The sequence below is a fragment of the Chaetodon auriga genome, chromosome 14, assembly GCF_051107435.1.
Source record: "Chaetodon auriga isolate fChaAug3 chromosome 14, fChaAug3.hap1, whole genome shotgun sequence".
In the NCBI taxonomy this organism is placed as follows: Eukaryota; Metazoa; Chordata; class Actinopteri; order Chaetodontiformes; family Chaetodontidae; genus Chaetodon; species Chaetodon auriga.
Window position 1 is genome coordinate 16189480 of NC_135087.1, and position 21733 is coordinate 16211212.

The window sequence follows — 21733 nt, forward strand, 5'->3', positions numbered from 1 at the left end:
TATTAATAATGAACCAGGGCAGGAGGACGACTAAAATATCACCGGCATTGTCATTGTCCCAGTCGAGCTGCACTCAAAATAGAGGCCGCATGATAGGCGATCTGATCAGAGGTGATTTTCTGCAGTTAGGATTGCTTGTGCATGAAGTGATCAGAGTTCAACTGTGGAATAAGAGTTTGCAAGTTGGGGTTCCCTGACATTTTCAACCCAAAAACACCTAAACTGAAACCCGTGAAGCCACAGACATTAAGGTCTTTCCCTGAGACTCTCACAAAGGAAGACCGCCTGTTGTTCTCTACTCTGAACGCAGAGGAGGACGCTCATGGCTTCATCCTCAGAATTACTCGAGTAGAATTTAAAAAATAAAATGGTGTGATATTTTTTTTTTATTTGTTGGCAACCTACGTGACTCACCACACCCACAACCACTGTGCTAGATCACCTATATAACAATCTTATTCAAGCTTCTAGGTTAATATTTCTGACCCTGAAAGACCCCCCCCCCCCCCAAAAAAAAAAGATGAAATGTAAAAAATGACGAGACACATGTTTCATATTTCGATTTAATTAAAGAACTCGTGATTAGCACTTCTTTCTCTGAGCAGATCATTCACATTCAGCCCGGAGATGAACGTAAAGATTTGTTTTCTACCTTTCCTCTATGTGCGTACCTGCTGACACACCATCACTGATAGCGCGAGGTTTGTGGCCACGTTTGATCCCACACAAACAGCGACAGTGAAAACAAGCTCTGATATCCCAGCGTTATTTGGACGTTTCTGGAATTAGGAATTGTCTAGTTCTTGTTTTGAGCGTCTTCCATCTTTCCCCTGCCTCTCTCTCCCTGACTGCGGCTCTGATTTACTGTGACAGGGGGAATTAAGGGAAAATCTGAAGCCACTCCGATGGCTCCTCACGCCACTTAACTGCACTTAATTTATTCTCATGCAAGTAAACAACTTAAAAACCGCCGCGCACACACACAGACACACACACACAGACACACACACACACACGCGGGGGCGCACAAAAATAAAATGCGTTATTATTAAAATGAACATCGATTGATTGAGAGCATTTAAAAATGCGCTTCATGGAAAATCCAGATGATTTGTTCAATATTTCTTTTACTCTCAATTTCCTGTTTGCATAAATTCATTTAAATCACTGGTTATTTTTTATAACGTTGTATGTTTTATTTTTAATCAAAGCTGTCAGGAATTTCTAAATTAATTCCTGCACCTGTAAAGTCGCAAAATATGTCAGATTATATCCTGATCAATAATAAACTCTGTCAGTGCTCACTAGAGCCAGCAAGATAGAGTCATAACCAGCATTTTAAGCGATGTTTGAGATTTTGCTGTTGCATTCACAGTAAAAGACAGAAAACAATGAACCAACGAATTCTCCAAATGTGATCTACTGAGACGGACGTGTGAACCCCGGTGCATCACACGGCTTCAGTGTGCACTTATCAAACGAATAAACGTCAGAGCTTTTAGAACAATGTCATTTCTCAAGAATATTAAAAAATATTGTGAATCAAGCAAAAAAAAAAAAAAAACCCTCAAACATAGATGAGGGGAAAAAAAACGTCACCGGCGCTCCTTTAGCGACAGAAACCACCTCACTGAGGGAGTTCGTTCGTTCAACTGATCTGACTGAAGTGGAAATTAATTCCGATGTCCGTCTGTCTGAGAGCGCAGATAAAAGTTTCCTTCTCTCTGCAGATGTGAAATGTCTGCCTCGGACTGTCTGAGCTGACAGCGATTGAAAAGGCAAATACGCCAACTAGTGTCAGAAAGCAGCATGGCGCAGGGCGCAGGGTGTGCCGTCATTTGATGTAACCCTCAACATTTCAGGTTTCTAATGAATTCAGCCTCTGGCGCACGCACGCACACACACACACACACACACACACACACACACACACACACACACACACACACTGATTACTCTGTTGTGTTGTTTGATGTGGAAGAAACACATTTGCCTGTTTGCTTTAATTCTCTTATTAATTCAGCTCAGTCAATTAAAGCGATACGGATCTGTCCTACACCCATAATTTTACTTTATGAAAATATTATTTACCTGGAAAGAAGGTGTGAAGCCGCCAGACATAATACCTTTTCAAAATGAATAAATGAGAGTGAAACCACAGGCCTTTGCAGTCTAAATCCTTCTTTAGATAAATTATAGCCTAAATAACTCCTAACCTAAAAACAGGTCAGTGGCGGTTTTGTATTATTTAATCAATTAAAGAGCCCCCCTGTAAGGCTCATAATTCATAACACAGAGGCTGCTCTGCACTAAACCAGAATCAGTTATTTTCCATGTTTAAATCCATCATATTCAATATTTTACACTTCTATAGAGTTTCTTGATTTAATGTCAACGGTGCTTATGGCTACTGGCTGTCATTTGAAAATCATTTTATATCCAAATATTTCATTTTTTTTTTTCATGCAATCCTCTACAAACCATGTGTTCCTTCTTTAAAAAAAAAAAAATCCTTATAACGCGTACTGTCTCCTGACGTCTCTGCATCGTGTTAACGTGTGTCTGTATAAACAAAAGCAGAGAGAAGAGCACAGATATGTATCAATAATTCAGCTCGTGTGTAACAGCAGTCCGGGGCTGAAGAAGCAGCGCCGGAGAGCGTGATTGGTCTGGTGAAAGCCCAACCCTGCAGATTCATTGGTGGAAATCATCTCCACACTCCCAACCACTAAACGCTAAAATGACTCGGGAAAAATAATATCGCGGCACTCTGCACTCCGTTCAGCCTCACGGCTCCTTCTTGCGCCCTAGAAGCCAGCGCGAAAGGATAACTTTAAAGGAAACTCGGCAGGAGCGACAGGACAATTCCCGACTAGAATAACTTTTTGTGTGTGTCTCTGTGTGTGTCTCTGTGTGTGTGTGTCGAGGGGAGACCCACCGAGGATAAAGCTGCAAGAACTTTTACGCACGAAAAGGACGCTGAAACTTTGAAAGCAGTTTGTCTGTAGATGTTTGGGTTTGAGAATTTTAATTTTTGCGTTTTTTGCAGCGGAGTCTGGTGAGATCTGAAGAGGCGTCTGGCTGTTTTTAGATCAGTTTCTAAAAAGAGAGAAAGAAAGAAAGCCAGTCAACTGGATTGTCTAACTTTTTTTTTTTTTTCTTTTTGCATCACGGCTGGATTACCTGTTTGCCGCCAACAGATTGTCACCGCTCGGCTAAAAATGATTTATCATTGACTTTTTGATTTCAGAGTGAGAGCGCAATCAGTTTGTGGAGTTGATATATTGTATACACGCGGCTTAAAGTGTCCATCAAGTGTGCGACAGATCAGAGCGCCGACATAAGACACGCTCCGCGCCGTGAGAGACTGCACACTCTGCTTGTAGGTTTTTGCTAAAGTTAGTGAAAAAAAAAAAGAAAAAAAAAAGCTGATGTTCCTCAGGCTGACACATCCTGTGTTGGTGATATAGCACGCAGTCATCAGACTTTAGAGTTTCTGTGAGGCTCTCTTCACGCAGACTTGTAGCGCGCTCTCGCCTCCATCCTCCTCGCCTCCTCACACGGTGGACTCCTGAGACCACCCGCGTCTGGAGGAAAAGAGACAAAACAACAAAACCAAAAACAAAAAAAACAACAACTGCTTTCTCCGAGAGAGTCCTGCTCTTCTGATACAACCCGGTCAGGTGGCACTGACCCAAGCTGTTGTGATGCATATTCCCGTAGAGCCGCCCACCACCAGACGGTTCACGCCGCCCTCCACGTCCTTCCCCTGCAGTAAGATTGGAGACAGCAACGGGGCCATGGCCACCCCGGGGCCCCTCAGGTCAAGACCGGACACCAGGAACGTGGTAGACGTCCTGGCGGACCACGCCGGCGAGCTGGTCCGGACCGACAGCCCCAACTTCCTCTGCTCCGTCCTCCCGTCTCACTGGAGGTGCAACAAGACGCTTCCCGTGGCTTTCAAGGCAAGACACATGGCTTCTAATTATCCTTGATTATATTTGAATTTTAATGACGCACATCGGGGCTTTCTAACTTTGGGGAATGCACGAGAAAAGACTTTAAAAAAAAAAGAAAAGATTTAAGACCAACCAGATACATTTTAATGAGGTAATTCAATTTCATTTATGGAAAAGTAAAGAGAGGAATCTGGACGTTGTGCTTTTTGGGTCCTGCATTTGTAGAATATTAAATTCTAAAAACGCACAAAGAAATTCTGTTTTTATTGGCCTTAAACGGCACCATCCAAAAGGCGGGACAGAAATTATTAGAGGTCTGAAACTATATGTCTGAATTTTTATTAGAACATTTATCTGCATCATAAATTAATTTGGTGCTTTATAGGTAAATATTTGTGGCTTGTGTCAACATCAAGCCTTGCATCGTCTAAATTCTGAATTTGAAGGAAAACAGTGTAGGAGATGAAACACAAATGTTACAATTAGATTTAAAGGTCATGAGTCTCCATTAGAGGGTGTTTATTGGGCTAATGAAATCTCACAGCTATACGATTTATGTCATGGTTTATTGTTGACAAGGTGGTGAAATTGTGGAAATATTCGTGTTGATATGATGGGGTCCGGATGCGGTTTTACGCGTGCAGGGTGTATATTTGATTTGATGACCCAGGGTGTTTGATGACCCGCTTTCTCCCGGGCAGGTCGTGGCTCTCGGTGATGTTCCCGATGGGACTCTGGTCACCGTGATGGCCGGGAACGACGAGAACTACTCGGCCGAGTTGAGGAACGCCTCCGCCGTGATGAAGAATCAGGTGGCCCGCTTCAACGACCTGCGCTTCGTGGGCAGGAGCGGACGAGGTGATCCAAAATCCTCTCTCTTTCTCTTTCTCTCTCATGCAGACACACACACGCACGCACGCACGCACGCACGCACACACACACACACACACACACACACACACACACACACACACACACACACACAGGCCTGCACACATACACTGAGAGAAGCCTGCTTGTAATGCCATTTTCAGCAACATTTGGAAACGCGCTTACAATAATATAATGGATCATATTTCTGAGTCTAAGTGGAGTAACGACTGATAAGTGACAGCATGTTTTTTCTGTTAGAGAATGTGAAAAATTATGAACCGCCTAGGTCTCCAAATATGTGGAGAAATGGGAAACGCTGAACCGTTAAAATACAGCTTTTAAAATATTTCTCTCGCAACTCCTGCCTGATTTCTGTTGTCTATGAGAGAGATTAAAACTGAAAAATATGGAATCATTTAGGTGTGCGTATGGCGAGTGCCCACACTTTTCCAACTGACGTCCACGGGTGTCATCCGAAAACATTTGGCCTGCGTCACGGTGGACAGTTGCGATGTGACTGTAATTTTCTTAATCCAGCGGAATACAAATAATTATCCATGTGGTGAGTCGTGGATGAAAAACCACCTCGCTATTCATGCCCTGCAGCAATTTGTCAAACAAGCCCCACCAGCAAAAAGCTTACAGCCTAATGCATCGTGTTTATCGTGGGTATTGTTGTAATAATAATAATAAAAAAAAAATCACACATGAACAGGCCTGTTTGCAGGATGGGATGTTGTGCTGAATGCATGGGCCTGTTGAGCAACATTATTGTGCTTGAGTAAATCAAAACCTCTCCAATTTCCGGCATTAATAATGAAATAAAAATAAGAACTGATGACAAAAATCTCCAACTTGAGGACATATTTCTCTCATCCCTCTTAGAGCCTTTTCTTCTGGCCTTTTCTATTTCCTTTTAATGTTCAAATAGCTGTTATTTGATGCATGGGAAATGGGTCTCCAAATTAAAAAGTGGTCTATACCTTTCATTTCTGCGGTCAATTACCCCACCCGAGGATTCTTCCTTTTTAGTCTTTCCTCCCACGCAGTCTCTTTTTAACAAGAGATGCCTTTCTCCGAGCCGGGGACGAGCACCGGACCCCGCTGCATGATGCAGCCTTCCTCCCTCTGCAAGGACTTTGATGCAGATGAGAGCAAGATCCTGCCTTGTTGAACAATAAACTATCGCTGTAAGCCCTTTTGGACAATCTGGAACACATTCTCTCAATAATCCAAATCATACCCGCAGTCAGGCCATCAAAAGAGGTGGTCTCTGCCTTTTATTCCCCCCCCCCTTAATTCAAAGGCTGCAGCGGGACAAAAGCCTGCGATGATTTGAAGTTGAACAAGCGAGGTATTGTTGCAAACAAGAGACAAAATAGTTTGCAGATAATGCGGAAAGACCATTTATAAAGTGACATGACAGTCTTCCATAAATCTCATGGACATGTTGCTGTGCTGCAGGAAAGAGCTTCACTCTGACCATCACTGTGTTCACTGGACCGCCGCAAGTGGCCACCTACCACCGCGCCATAAAAGTCACTGTGGATGGACCCCGGGAGCCACGCAGTGAGTACACCCGCGCACGCACACACTCTCACAGTCTCACACACCCACCGACACTACTGTTGTTGTTGCTGAAGTGCATTGTGGTGAGAATGTTGCAGAGCCGCCCAGTTAGAAGCAGCTAATCCTGGTTCTGAAAGTGGTGGGTGACAGTATCTCTACATGCTAAAAGAACTACATGAGTCATATGCAGATGGTATATGGCAATCTAGCATTGTGAGGATGTCTGATAGGGTGTGTATTTGTTTGTGTGCTACACAGCCAGCACCCGGTGGAGGTAAAAATCTGTTCACACCACTACATGTGCAAAATTCGGTTTCCACTGTTTATTTTGGGGTTAAGACTAGGTTAAGGCTGGGGTTAGGCTTGTAGCGGTTATGGTAAGCCTCTAGAGAATGAATGTAGAGCAGTGCATTGTCCTCGCAAGTATAGTTTTGTGTGTGTGTGTGCAGCAGGGGCACAGGGAAGGGCCCAGTCAGAGGAAACTGTAAAGCATATTAAGGCATAACCCAAGACCACTAAGAGGAGCTGAGTGAGTCTCCAAGCCGCAGGTGGCTCAGCTCAGTCGACCCCCTCCCTTCTCTTCCCCCTCACCCACCCCTCACTCCTACCTTCCCCAGTGCTGGTCAGAGGGCCCGTACCTGACCGACCACATAAGTGGCTCGTTGATTTAACACAGGGCAGACTCCGGCCACTGTTAGCCCTGGCAGGGAGGCTCGGCGTGCTAAAGCTGTTAGCGCCACCGTTCAGCCGCAGCTTCGTTCTCGTGTGGTTTAATGCTGCTGGTGTGTGTGTGTGGGATGGTGGAGACTTACTCAGATGAGTCACAGGCTGAGGGCCGGTGGTATATGTGCACACATGTGTGATTTCTTTTTTTTTGTGAGCTCAAGGTGGGATAGACGGGGTAGGATTTCATGATCTACCTACGAAGGGATCGTGTTTTTAATGGTTCCAGAGGTCTCTGAAGAGGTGGATAGCTGTGGCCCGTGCTCACGTCTGTGAAGGGGGATATTTGGGATAGGGTGGATTTAGCCCAGTCAAAACAGACCACAGCAGGGGAAGAGAGAGTGGTAGCAAGTGCCACATGAGGAGGGATATGGCTGGCAGAGAGGGAGCCGGGGGGCACAGAGAGATCACTCCCCCACCCCCACCTGCCAGGCTGAACACTATTTGAAGAGGCATTAGAGAGAACAGTGACTGCAAAGGAGGGAGGGACTAGATAATAATAAACACCGTATGTGTGTGTGTGTGTGTGTCTGTGTGTGTGTGGATGGTTTCAATTTGATCGTCTTTAGTTAAAAGGAAAAAAAAGCTTAACGTGTGCATCTGTGTGCATAAATGCATTCTCATGTGGGAGCATCTCAGCTTGAAATAACTGTGTACATTAAGGCTGTCTCCTGTCTGTCTGTCGACATGTTGCGGCTTCAGCTGAGGCGTCAGAGTGGCCGTGCTACTTTTACACTGGCGCTGGGTGCTATAAAGTGACACTGTTTAATATAGGGCAGGAGGAATTTAGGGCTCCATTAAACACGGCGCTGAGAGGGAATTCACAGAATGACAGAAAATAAACTTCTACAAAGGCTTCTGAAAAAAACAAATACAGCATCTGAATATGATTCCAGTATGTACTAACTGGAATCTCCTTCAGCTCCACTCCTTGAAACCACAGTTGTTTGATTTGTGCAAATGTTAAAATGGCTGAAACAGAGTCAAAACTGCTCTGAAATATGTATAATACATGCAGTTACTCTGCAGTGAAAACAGATCCAGAGTCAACAAGGAAATTCAAACAGCTGATCACAGTTAATAGAATAAGCAGCTCGAAGCACAGCACATTTATATTGATAATTACATTGGTCTGAATGAGCTGTCAGATGGGAGGATGAGAGACAGTTTTCAGTCCAATTGAGTGTATTGTAAAAGTCGTAGCCTCAAAATAGAAATCACTTACGAGATGAGATAAAGGACCTCTCACATTTAAACAAGAAGCACATTCTAAGAGCATAATATCAGTCATACCCGGGAACAGTCAAAGCACACGAACACACACTACCATTCAGACATTATTAGGGCCATAAAAATAATCAGATTCTTCTCTAACCACAAGGCACCACATTATATTGGCTGTGCGACGTTCAAAGCCAAAGCAGAGAGGTGCTTTTGCCAGCACATAAAGCTAACAGCATTTTTTTCACTGCAAATTTCATCATCGGAGACAGCATACTCCAGCACTGCTTTGATCCCAGTTTTTATCAATGCCCCACAGCGCTGCCCGTACACCTCAGCTTTATCATTCATAGAGTGCAGACAGCCTGAAGCCAGACTTGGCCACGCTGCGCTCACCTGTCCGCAGGCTGGCAGGCTGCGGGGCCGGCCTGCTGTTTGCGTAGGGCCTGCATTTGCATGGCTGCCTGCCGAGTCACGGCGGGAGTTGGCACAGATGAGGAGGAGGTTTTATTAATGTTTACTGATCCAGTCAGGAGAACCTGACGGACAGGACTGCAGCGGGGCCTCGCCTGCGGCAGTGTAACAAAGAACACTATACCTTCTGAAAACACTTGAGCAGTAAGTGTAAGTGTGTTTATACACACATGGGCACAAATGTGTCCGCTAATGTATTTTCACACACACACACACACACGCACACACACGCACATAAATGGATATAAACACACACAGACAGCGTTCTGTCCATGAACAGAAAGTAGGCTAAATGTTCAGCTAAGTATTTTTGTCTCCCTTGCTGCTGATTTCCTCATCACACATCCGGCATTTGTCATCAAACCCCCACCAGCCGCACCTCCCCCACCTCAGTCTATCTGTCATACTATATCATCAAACTTCTGCCGAGGACGAACTGGAAGCACAACTGCTGCAACTGAAACCTCGTCCTGCACTTTAACAACGCGCCGCATCCAGCAGCAAGAGAGGGCACGGTGAGCTGAAAGAACAGAAACACCAAAAAGGAAAGCAGATGCCTTAAGTGTGGAGACCCCTCCCTGTTTGTCGCTGCTATCAGATGCCTCTGCACCACCACACCGCACTTAATGCACCCTGCAGGGTTATTCTCACCAATTAATCCCACAACTATATTTTTGGTGCCCTTCTCACTCCCTCACTTATATACTGTGTGACATCAGCTGCTGCTTATTTACCCACAGGGGAGGGGCCGCTTGTATTTCTGTATCTCTCAACCTAAAATGAATCAGTCCCTGGGAAGAAAAAACAAACTGGCCGCAGGTCAGGCGGGGTCAGAGTGATCAAGAACAGGTCGAAATTATAAGGAGCTTGTGAGGTGTTGTTCAGAAATAATTTTCCGTGGGGGGCGCGCGCGTGTGTGTGTGTGTGTCCTTTTCGAGCCTAAAGCATTTGAATGTGAACATGGAAATAAAACATTTTCACTTTCAAAGGCAAAGTTTGCGAATGTGCAGCTAAAGATATTGTTTACAGATGTGAGGAAATGATCTGAAGATGCAGGAAAAAAAAAATGAGAATGGGTAATTAAAATTTGTGCATGGATGATTTTGAAATTGAGGCAATAAAAAAAAAAAAAAGTCATTTCTGTGAATATCCGAGAACAGATTCAAAGCTGCTATCTGTGTGTGCAAATATGAAATTTCTCCTTCGGGGGACTAATAAAGGCATTCTGAAATCAACCGTCAAAGGTTAAAGTCTGTGTGTGGGAGAATATGAATGTGACAGAGAGCAAATTTTTCAAACCAAGATAGAATGAAGTCCAACTGTTCAGACAAAGCAGCAAATGATAATGGTAGGTATTTAATATTTACTCAAATTACTTCCCAAAATAAAAGTTTAGACCATTTTTTTGCTCCCAGTCAGAGGTTTGTGGAGTGAGAAGTTTAGAGAAACAGACAGGAGGGACAGCTGTTTGAATGTCGAGGATGTGGAAGCCTGCTGTATGCTGCCTCGGTGAGGTCAAAGTGGCAATTTGTATGATGAGACTCCAAAATGATACGCGTGAATACATCCTAACTGCTAACACACGTACACAGTGTGCATTCAGTACCTGCATGCAGATAGAGCTTGCACACCTTCCCACCCACAGGCCCACACATCCACCAAAATCACACAAGTGCTGTCGTGTTTTGTTGCCTCTGTTTACTCGGCTGGGTGTGTTCACACAGCTCCAGGAAGAGAATGGTGAACGTGTAGGGGGGGGGGGGGGGGGGGGGGGGCAGTCAAGGTGGTGGGGGTGCATGTTGGAGTTGGCGGGTTGATTCTATTTGCATTTGGCACACAGACTGTACAAAGTATGCAAAGAGACAAACAATGACATTTGCTGTGTTATTTTTCCTGTGATATTGCAGTCTCTCTGTAAAGTCAACAAAAAGATAGCATGCGTGTTGCTGCGTATGTATTTGCGTGCGCGGGTGCTCAGCTCATACACCTGCCAGGTGCGTCCATCTCTTTAAGTCGGCCCCACGGGCCACGCCCATGCTCCACAAATCACATGAAAGGCTCACCCTCGCTGCGAATTGCTCTCTCAAAGGCAACTTTGATGTTTGAAAATGGAGACGGGTGTCTTTGAAAGAAAGGCCTACAGGTGTATCAGTGCCAGGGGAGGGGAAAAACAGTGGCATGTCTGATGCTGGGTGCTTTCCTGACTGCTAATGGGCTCACCATGACTCCCAGATGTATAACCTGGAGTGGCCTATGCACACACACACGCGAGCGCGCACGTGCACACACATACACAAAAACTCTCTAGCCTCACTACTACCTAATTTATGATCTGGTAGAGAAGATAGTGTGCTCAATACCACACATTAAGAGGAACTTCCATGACTTCTTAAGAGAGATGACTGTCTGCGGCATCTGCAGTGACTGCAGGCCGTTGACTGTGGCGTTCCTCTTCCCTGGGGTCACTCCAGACACACCATACTCGGCCTCAGTGATTAGAAGTAGAGCAAATATTGGCCAACTGATAAATCCAGTGGAATGCAGGAGTACATACTGAATAGCTCTGATTTCAGAGATGAACTTGTGTGTTGGGACAACACATTCACCACATTCTGAGGTCTGGGGCTTGTGATGGGTGGCGCCTGAGGATGGTTTCCTCTGGTGGTCATGCAAGATGTGTGCATATTAGAGACAACCAATCACACTCCACTGTTATTTTGTGGGACATTTTTATGTGTTTTTAAGTCAGATAGGAACAAATGCAGTGCTGTTGCTGTCAGAGTTACTAAAGTGTGCTTGGACACAGAATAAAGCATCTGTAATATAATCAAATGTTGCTGCAGGAGATTAAATAAAGGAGTCAGATGGAAGCTCTTTGACCACTGTTGCCACCTTAACCACATCTAGAAGCTTTGAGGCCAACTCCCTTTGAGGGATACACACGCACACACACATACACATCACTTCAGAAGACATTACACTGACTTATATTAATTTCCTGGAGACTTAGCCTAACCCTACCCACTGCCAGCCTGACCCCAACCTTAAACTAAGTCCTCACACTACAACTGAATGATTTACGTTATGGGGACTTGTGTTTTGTCCCCAAAAAGAAGGCGAGTCCCCACAATGTGACTGTGCAAACAGATTTATGTCCCCACAACATGAGTAATACATGTCCACACACACACATATGCACACACAGCTGCTGGTAATCCTACTTAGGCTGTTGTACTTAGGCTTTCCCGTGAAAGCGGAGCTAATTAGTCTAAATACTTCAACTAAACTGAGATATAAACAAAGAAAATATACCCATTAGTCTATTACTGGCTCTTTTCTTCTCTTCTCCCCTCGCTGCCTCTGTTTGCTCTTTGGCATGTTGCTGCAGCGTCAATGCACAAGTTTCTGCTAAAAAGAGGAAAAAAGAAGAAGAACATTGTCTAACATTTCCAAACGGCGCAGTGTCTCCTCCTTGGGCCAGTTGATGACTGCTGGAGACACACACAATAGCCTTGGGGTGAAATGCCCTTTCTTTTTCCACCCAGACAAAAATTTCCACCCCATATTTGCTGACGCCAGATAGAACAGCAGGACGCACTAGGAACTACCGAATTATTTACAGAGGCCCCAGACAGCGTTTTTAATTCACTCTGATGATGCAAGCACAAGACATTTTCTCAGAATCACTGACAAGCTCTGCGAACGTCGCTACTCAGCCCTCTCTCTCCCCCTCTGTCTCTCCACCCACGCCCTACACACTCCCCTCTAAACTCACCAGCCAAGCGTCTTTCCTGTTTACCTACCTATGAAGGGAAGTAAAATGCCCACTCTGTATGTACTCACTCTTCCTTATTTACACTGACCCATACAGGAGGGAGCCATTACGACCTTTCAGCCGTAATTCAATAAAAGTTCCGTTCTGCATTTAGAAAAATAAATGGCCCATGAGCGGAGGAATATTTTCTCCCCTGCTGCATTATGACAATAAACTGTTTTCTGTGTTGGGACAGTGGAGATGGGGGTGGCGTTAGGGGCGGTTTGTGGCAAGAAGGCACCTGCTGGTTACTGGAAAAGACGCTGTGTACCACCACCCTGTGGCTTTTGGATATTTATTTCTTCAGGCCTTAATGGTTAGGAACAGTGAGCAAATAATAGGTGTTGTGAGATTGTTTCTTGTGTTTCCAGGAACAGAGAAGGTTGTAATCCTCTGGGTGGACACAAAGAGAAGCTTTGGTGCTGGAAACATCACAGGTCAATCTGTGTAACCTTAGCACTACTGCAACAGTCCATTAACATGACAACCTCAGAGAAAATACTGAAAGTGAAGTATGTGTGCCTACACAGTGGAAAATTCACACATTTTATATTTCACACGTCTACTTTGACCCACCTGGAATATCAATTGTCATTCTGTGGAACTGTGTGTGTGTGTATGTCTGTGTGTTTAGGGGCAAATGCATGCTTGTTGCACGTTATTGTGTGTGACCTAGTATGCACGGAGGTGTGAACGCAAAGCCGTTTGACACATCTGCTGGCGTTGCATTGATGTATGTGACAGCAGAGGCTTGCTTTCCTTTCCCACAGCCTTGTGAGGCCCCCACCTTTCCCCCGGCACCTCGCTGCTCAGAACAACCTGACTACCACGTACACGCAAACATGCGCACACATACACGGACACGCACAACAACCCCATTCACCATTAGAGCTAAAATAACACACTCAAAGCAGCTTATTGCTTTAATATGATCTGCCATCTGAGCCAAATAGGCCTTCTGTGCTCGACAAGGCCAGAGCAGCAGCAGCAGCAGCAGCAGCAGCACTGGGACATCTACGAAGTCTGCAGGCAAGCAGCCAAAAAGGCCTGAAAAACAGCCCTGCTCATATCAACCCCAACACGCTTCAACTCCAGACTAAAAGACAGTTACACACACACACACACACACACACACACACACACACACAGTATGGGATGGTGGGACAAAAGAGGGATGATTGCTCTCAACATGCTATGGGCCTTGATGCATTGTTAGAGAATCCGGGTGCACTGGGTCTTACTTTGTTACCCCTTCACTGTCTTTGCCTGCCTCAACCTGCCTCTCTATAGGGCTGTCCTTGTGCAGCACCCCCCGCCAACACACACACACACACACACACACACACACACACACACACGCAGGCACGCACGCAAAGAGCTTTATCCCCTTATCAGAAAAGGAAGGCTGTGCTCTTTGCTCAAACAGTCTCATGTAGCAACTTCCGCTGCGTGCAGCTTGTTTTCAGGCCTGCGAGGGGGATTTTCACACTGTTGATGTCCCCAGAGAGACTGATGCATCTGCCTGAGGGACCAGACGATCCCCCAGCTGTGGTCAGAGTCAGAGGGTGAGCTACACATAGAAGTGTGCCAAAACTTTGGTTGACCTCCTCCTGAAAGCTTAGATGGGAGGAACGTTTTCACAAACCCCCCCTTTGCCACTGTATTCAGTGCTGCCATGTTTATGACACAGACTTCAACTCACACTTAGTTTATGTCCAAAGAAATAAATAGTCTGTGCATTCAAACCTTGGTAATGATATAGTCGTAAAACTTAATGCATTCATTCTGAAAGTGTTACAAGAGTGTTATGTAAATGAGCGTACAGTAGTGCAATGTCTGTGTGTGGCTAGCATCGACTCATTTAGGCCCAGACGAGACAGCCACAATCACCAGCCAAGGGTAAAACCCACATCCTTCAGGGTCAGCCTCAAAACAAGAACTTTGATTCGTCCCACTGTAAATACCCAAGTGTGTGATTGGTGGCCTTGGGAAATGCAGTACCAAATACACTTCTGCAGAGATGCTTTTTGAGCTGCGCTGTGATGCCAGTAATAGAACAAAAAGGGAAGTATAGTAAAGAGCGGTAGAAAGAAGCAGGGTGGGAACGAAAATGTCGGGGGTTCAGGTCTGCTAGAGAGGAGGAAGAGGAAGACAGGTGTACAAGGCTTTGCTCAACAGATGTTGAAACGTCCCCAGTGTCTGTTGAGGGCAAACGGAAATTTGCTCGCAGGCAAGTAGGGCTTGCTGCGACATATGTTCAACTGTCGCCCCACATTTCACTGTGAGCTTTCAGAAGTTAGCTGAGGATGCTGCTCTCGTGCTTTCATCTTTTCAATACTCAACTTTCACTTCGTTAACACATGACACACAGGCTTACCTTACCGAAGAGGAGCGCTAATGCATTTTAAGTTGCGGTACTACAGACTTAAGTCATCAACACACACAAAAAACTGATGGTATAACCTACAGAAAAATGTCAGTTATCACAGCAGCCTTCATATTAGAATCACAAATGCTTCTTCCACTGCCAAGACATTTTTGGATGTAATCCCATAGCATACTTACGTAGACTTTGCAGTCCACACATAGTTTTCAGTGTTAAGCGTGATACCTGCACTCCAAATCAATTCTAGTCTGTTATCAGGGGCCTATCAAGTCCATTTATATGTCGAATACAAATATTTACACTTCAAATATATTCAGTGCAGACTTGGCCCACTGCCAAAGCACGTATTGCCCTTTGCCGTCCAGATAGAGTTTCACTTTGGCCCTGAAAAAGCGCCCAGCCCTTTACTAAAAAGAGCTTGTGTTTAATGTGTCTCCCTTTGGACGGGAACATATGTTTCTTTCTTTCAATGGAGACAGAGACAGACAGTGAGAAAGAGAGGAGAAGCAGAGAAAAAGTGGGGGATGACGGAAGGAAACAGGTCGCATTGGCTGATCATTCAGCTGTGGTGTTGGTGTTTAAGGCCTGGCTGTCACCTCACTGAGCAAACACTGTCTCTATGTTGAGCTGATACAGGCTTTGTGGAGGCAAGGCTGGGCAAGACTCGGTGGAGTTTGCTGTTCATGTGGTCAGGTCTTAGAGCACCGGGTGCAATCTCATGAAAAATAACTTCACACTTTTCACATCACTTTTGCTTCAAAGCACAAGGGCAAAAGAGCAAAGCGCCGTCTGAAGTTATTCTGCAGCGAAGACAAAACATTATCAGGAAATAAAGACACACACATGCACACACCACGCACAAAACAAAGCGGGGAAGAGAACGGCACACCCATTTCTTCAAAACACAGCCACCCCCTTTCAGTACATCGTTAATACCAGACATTTTATATCAAGCATTTTATTTGTTCTTCATAGACTTCCATAATGCTTTCAGATGATGCGACCGCTACTCTGAGAGGAGGCTAGTAAATCTACAACCTTTAGCATCCATTTCAGCTCTGGGTGCATATTGAGCGCTGCTGTTTAGGCCTCATGTGTGCATTGGCCCCCATCTCCCAGCTCTATCTTGTGGTTATGATATCATAGAGAGAAAAACAAGGGCATTCTCTCCTAAGTGCACCCTGACACATTAAATATTCATCCGACCACAGAAACCCCTCTGAAATGGGGCCAGCGTGGAGCTCCGGCACCCCTCTGGCCCTCGGACCTGCAGAGTAGAAGTCAAATGTTGGCGGTCGGAGCAGACACGCTGTGGCTACAGACAGGGTCAACTGGCCAGAGACAGCGCGTTAACACGAGGTTTAACTGGACGTTACAGGTTGAGTCTCTCCGCTGCTTTCTTGCAGAGACTGTAATGATTTAGATAGTCGCACAAACTTTTCTACCGTCCACAGTGATTAATGCTGTGTTAAAATCACACACAGTATATGATGATGAAAAGGAGTTTCATTCTAAATTCAGCTGAAATTGAGACTAAACACCGCTATTTATTAAGAAGAAGGGAAAAAAGTAATCATTAAATGGTTCCCCTTTCATTCAACATAATTTAGCATAACAAACCTCCTAGTTTCATATCATGGAATGAGCATATATAGAAGGAACTATGGACTTATTACAATCCCTGTGGGAGTCACAAAGTTTTAAAAGACGAAAGTGCCTTGCAAAATGCACACGCATGCTAATTAAGGTCAAAAAGTTGACTTTTAAATAGCTGCACCAAAGTGTCTCCAAAAAGAATCAGAGAACTATGTGTGAGCCTGCTGCCCTCCTGATTATTTTAGAAGTATCCAAGAGACAAAGGCAGAGAGAAAAACAGAGAAGACGGAGAAAAGAAAGTTTGAGCTGCCTCCCCGTTGATTAGTGGTGTTAACAGCAACTGTGGGCCCCGCTTTAATGAGCTCCAGGCCTCATTTTAATGAAACCGCTCCCCCAAAAGTCACCCTCTCACAGCCCGCTAAACCCCCTACTGGAAGCGCCGAACAGTGTCGCCAAATGTGGAGTGTCCCTGCCAACTGGAACTGGGCCACAGGATCCACAGCTCGGCTCGAGTGTGTGTGTATGTGTGTGTTTGTGGGCAGCTGAATGATCACTTTCATCCCTAAAGAGCCAGCCAATTCATCTTAGACCACCACTGGCCACAGAAAAACTGACCAATTATCATTTTTTTCCCCTGCCGTCTGTCTTTTTTTCCAACCAGAGAGCGGTGGGATGTATCATTTCCCTGACCTCAGCCGTTTGAGGTGGTGTAAATCTCTTAATAACTACACAAGGACACATATATGGGCTATATTTGGAGGGTTGCTTCCCCTGGCCGCCCCTGCTCTGGCTTAGAACAGACAGTAGCCACAGTGTCTATGTGGGTGATGGAGCCTGGACCTGGCGCTGTGTGTGTGTGTGTGTGTGTGTGTGTGTGTGTGTGTGTGTGTGTGTGTGTGTGTGTGTGTCAGAGAGAGAGAGAGAGTGAGAACACGGGCCTTCATTCCTTCCATCACAGTTTAAAGAGCGTGAGTGTGAATAAAAAAGATATCACAGCCTGTGTGTGTCGGTGTGTGTCCGCCCAGGATATGTTCCTGAGTAACGGCACGGAGCAAACTGGTGGGCCGGTGGGCGGAATCACACAGAGACACACACACTGTTTCTTTCCTTTGGCGTCCAATGTCCTAATGCTCTGGAAAACAAACAGCTGGAGAGCAGCAACAGAACTGCTGTCTCTGTTCAGACAGATTAGTCATGATTGAGTCTCTCTCTCTCTCTCTCACATGCAAAGTGCAACGTAACTGTTGATCAGTGGGTGTGAATAAAAAAGTAAATAAAAAGCATTCTGTGCTGCACTTTGGACAGCAGGGATTTGGGTTTCAGTGCCTGCCTGCGGTCAGACATTGCGTCTGTGCATCAATAAGCGCCTGCATACCCTTTTCTTGATCCCTACGCATGTGTGCTGGGGGCTGTCAATGTTAGATATTTCTATAGAGTTCGTAAAGAGAGGATGGAGGGGAGGTGGTGGGCACAAACAAATGGACAGAGCGGTAAACGAGAGGAAACTTTACCCATGGGTCAGCCTCCGAGGGAAGATATATTGCCCATGGGTCAGTGGAGAGAAAGGACGGGCAAAATCCATATTGGTCCGTCTGCCTTGCCCCCTTTATATAGTGATAAAATATTCAAATCCAGCCATTACTTCACATTAGGCTACTCTGTAGAGATGCCAGGGAGAAAACCACAGAATGTATACATGCTGGTTGACACACAGTTTTGGTGCATTGATAGTTACATTAAAATCTCTTCCTCCCATTAGAGGCAGAGCCCTCATCCGGACTCATGTCTGACATTTGAGGTGTGTTCACATGTAGAGCGCGCGCACGTGTGTGTGAACATGTGTATTTGTACATGTCTGCGTACATGTGTGTCGACATAAAAAGCACGATCAGAGGGTTTTTTTTTTTTTTCTTGCCATCTCCCTGAACGGGGCATCAAAGTGATAGGGGCACTAAGTGTGTCGGTTAGTTTTTCAGGTCTGGATAAAAGAGATGCAGCAGATATGCTTCACTTACTCAGAGTTCATTCTCACCTCCCACACACACACACACACACGCACACACACGCACACACACGCACACACACACACACACCCTCAGAACTAAAAAAAAAAAAACCTCTCTTTCTCTTTCTCTCTTTTTTCTATCCGTTATGTTTAAAACTGATGACTGTATGGTCTGGTAGCCTTGTCTGGGTGTTTCCTTCTGACTAAGTGCTGTGTCAGTCAGACCTGAATGGGTGTGTGTGCGTGTGTGGGTGTTTGTGAGAGAGGTGGTTACTGGGGGTAGATCTGCACACTATTCCTTGCTTTTTAAGCAAGGCAAGCAAAGATCCCTTCACTTCATCCGTTGGCAGAAACGTCTAATGTAACAAGTCATAGTTTATTATTTCTTGCCTTAAGCTTCGGGGAAAACAGCATTCCTCAAGCAATCATTTGCAACCACTATCGTTATCTAGGTTTTCTGCGGATGACGGGGCAGCAGGTGCAGCTTGGGTAACATTTAGTGTCTAGCCAATGTATTTCAAGGTCTGCTAACATTCAAAAAAATATTTTTCTATTCGGAAGCTAAAAACATGGGGACTCTCCCCGCCCCGTATATAATTTCATCCTGTGTGAGTGTTTGTGAATTACAATGGAGGATATTGTTGGTCTTCACAGCCCAAGTCAATTTTACACTAATTTCAGTCAGACAGGCAAAGACAAGTTTTTTTTCCAGGACATGTCAAACCACCTGGCTCCTTGAAGAAATTTGAAGGAAAGCTTTTCCAATAGGACTCTTGTTATTGTTTTTGCTATTTTTGTACAACTCTGGAAATATAAAAGGCCATTTTGTGCAATTTTCCTCGTTGTGTAGGTGGCAAATTGGCAAGTCCTTGATTTCTCTCTTTCCCGTCCTCCTCATGTTGCTGTTTCAGGGCACAGAGTGAAGATAGAAGACCCCCAGAAGATGCAGTTCTCCGACAGGCTGTCAGAGATCGAGCGCTACCAGCGGAGTATGCGAATAGGCCCAGGGAACAATCCGCCCCGCCCCATCCACCAAACCCACCTCAGCACCACACAAGGTGAGGACCACTGATACATACAACCACAAGTAACCACCATCCCCGTAACTGAAATCAGCCCACATTTACTGCCACTACTTAAATAAGTAGAAGTAAATAACTCCTTTTTTAAAGCAAACATTATCAGTTTTACTTGGCCCGAGGGTAAGTAATCCGTAATACAAATCTGTTCTATATCAACACAGTACACGCTGTTCACTCCGCATTGAACTAAGCCAAGAGCGGCTCATGTACGTTTCCTCCACGGGGGGCTTTCGAGTTCTGTTCCACTCATCCGGGAGCTGTTATATGTGTTGGCCGTCCGAGGGGAAGCTCGTGTCAGTTCTGTCCCCGGATGCCCTGCGTTGGTGGGTCTGGGCCCCACAGCGCGTAGGGTTGAGTCTGTGGCCAGGTGGCATTGTGGGTGCTGCCAACCAAGCTTGGCCTGGGCGCTGAAGCTGGCCTCCGCACGCCGCACACTACAGCCTCAGGAATGTAACAGCCGCCCGCTACCTTGGCAATCACGTCACTGTCAGACTGGTTGAATGTGCGGGGGCGGGTGGGAGGGGTCGGGGGGTGCTGAGAATCAGACTGAGGTGTTTGGATCGAAGGGAGGGGGTCGTTTCATGCATATGTGTGTGTGTGTGTGCGTGCGCTCTGGACAGCTGCGTGGGTGATGCTTGGAGTGAGGATGAGTGTTCATTCTCCGTCATATGTCAGAGCCTCTTTAACAGGATGCCACGTCTGGAAGCATGCAGACTAAACACACACACACACACACACACACACACACACACACACACAGAATGCAGTGTGCCCTCCTCTCCTACCCACTCTCTAGTTCTCATGCGAGCTAATGAATCTCATTACCTTTGTGTCCACATGTTGCTGTGTACAGGAGGACTTGTTTGGGAGCTGTGGGCCGTGTGGGTGGAACTCTATCAGTGTGTATCACAGCCATGCACCGGTGTTTGGCCTTGTGCTTCGCTTAGGCAGCGCTGAGTCACCAGTACGGGCCTATCTTACAGCTGACTGCGGAGAACACAGGGTATTTTACCCTGCTCCCCCATGTCCTTACTTACTGTTGTTATTGATTTTGTTCCCTCGCACAGCCTGTTCTGACGAGAAAACATGTCAGCCATTTTAGAAACACCACCGACCGGTTACGCTGAAAATAAACACTGCGGAGCTTCAACACAATACAGCCACTGTGATGATAATTTTCTGATGGTTTAGAGGTTGGCGTGAGCTCTGTACGTTGTCTGCCAATAAAAAGCCCCCTGCAGCTAAGCTTATACTGGGAGCTTTAAGTTTCTGAGGGCTGACTTGAATACAGAGTGTGTGTATATGTGTGTGTGTGTGTGTGTGTGTGTGTGTGTGTATGCGTGTGTGTCGGGGTGGGCGCTCCGGTCGGCAGGGAGAGGTGTACAGACTTGGTCCAGACAGCAGACGCAGAGCAGCTCTTTGCTCTGCTCTCGTCTGCCTCGCACAGGATTAGGGCAGGAATTAGAGCGTCATCGGCTTGTCAGGCTTCAAAGGGCTGCGATGTTGCAACACACACGTACAGTACATACACCGCGAGCAGACACAACACATTAACATCAGTTGGAGCTGTCAGAGACGGTAAAGGCCTTGAGCTTCACGTTACAGCTGCCTGTGACTGTAGGCCGTCTATAAGAAGCGCGTGTGAGTGAGACAGACGAGGGGAAGGGCTGTAAAAACCACACACCTTAATCTGTGGTATTACCATCATGACGGCATACCGCAGGGCAAGAGTGGTAAAATAATTAAATAACAGAGCAGAGGGCCCTTCTCCCTCCCACCTTGTCTATCTGTTGGAGCGCCGGAGCTGCAGAATGGAAATGTATGTCGCGGCACACATCACACGCAGCGCTCCCGTGTGTGTAGGAATCACGCACAGACAACAACACCGCAGTGTTACAAGCGAAGCTCAAACAAAAATAGACTTGTTGTAATAAATCCCATTCAGAGACACAGCGAGGTGTTTACATATCAACAGCACACACGTCTTCTGCTTTTGGCAGCCCTGCAGACGCTGTTGTATTTTGCAGATAC

The 21733-nt window shown here is 45.8% G+C and overlaps 1 protein-coding gene across 1 annotated transcript in view; it reads left to right on the forward strand.

Annotated features, from left to right (window-relative positions):
* Positions 1–21733, forward strand: part of runx3 (RUNX family transcription factor 3) — a 49419-nt gene that overhangs the window by 15634 nt on the left and 12052 nt on the right. Inside the window, exons 3-6 of the mRNA XM_076749169.1 lie at positions 3724–3965; positions 4661–4817; positions 6297–6401; positions 19532–19678. Coding sequence (XP_076605284.1) covers positions 3724–3965; positions 4661–4817; positions 6297–6401; positions 19532–19678 — 651 coding nt within the window. The remainder of the gene's footprint in view (positions 1–3723; positions 3966–4660; positions 4818–6296; positions 6402–19531; positions 19679–21733) is intronic.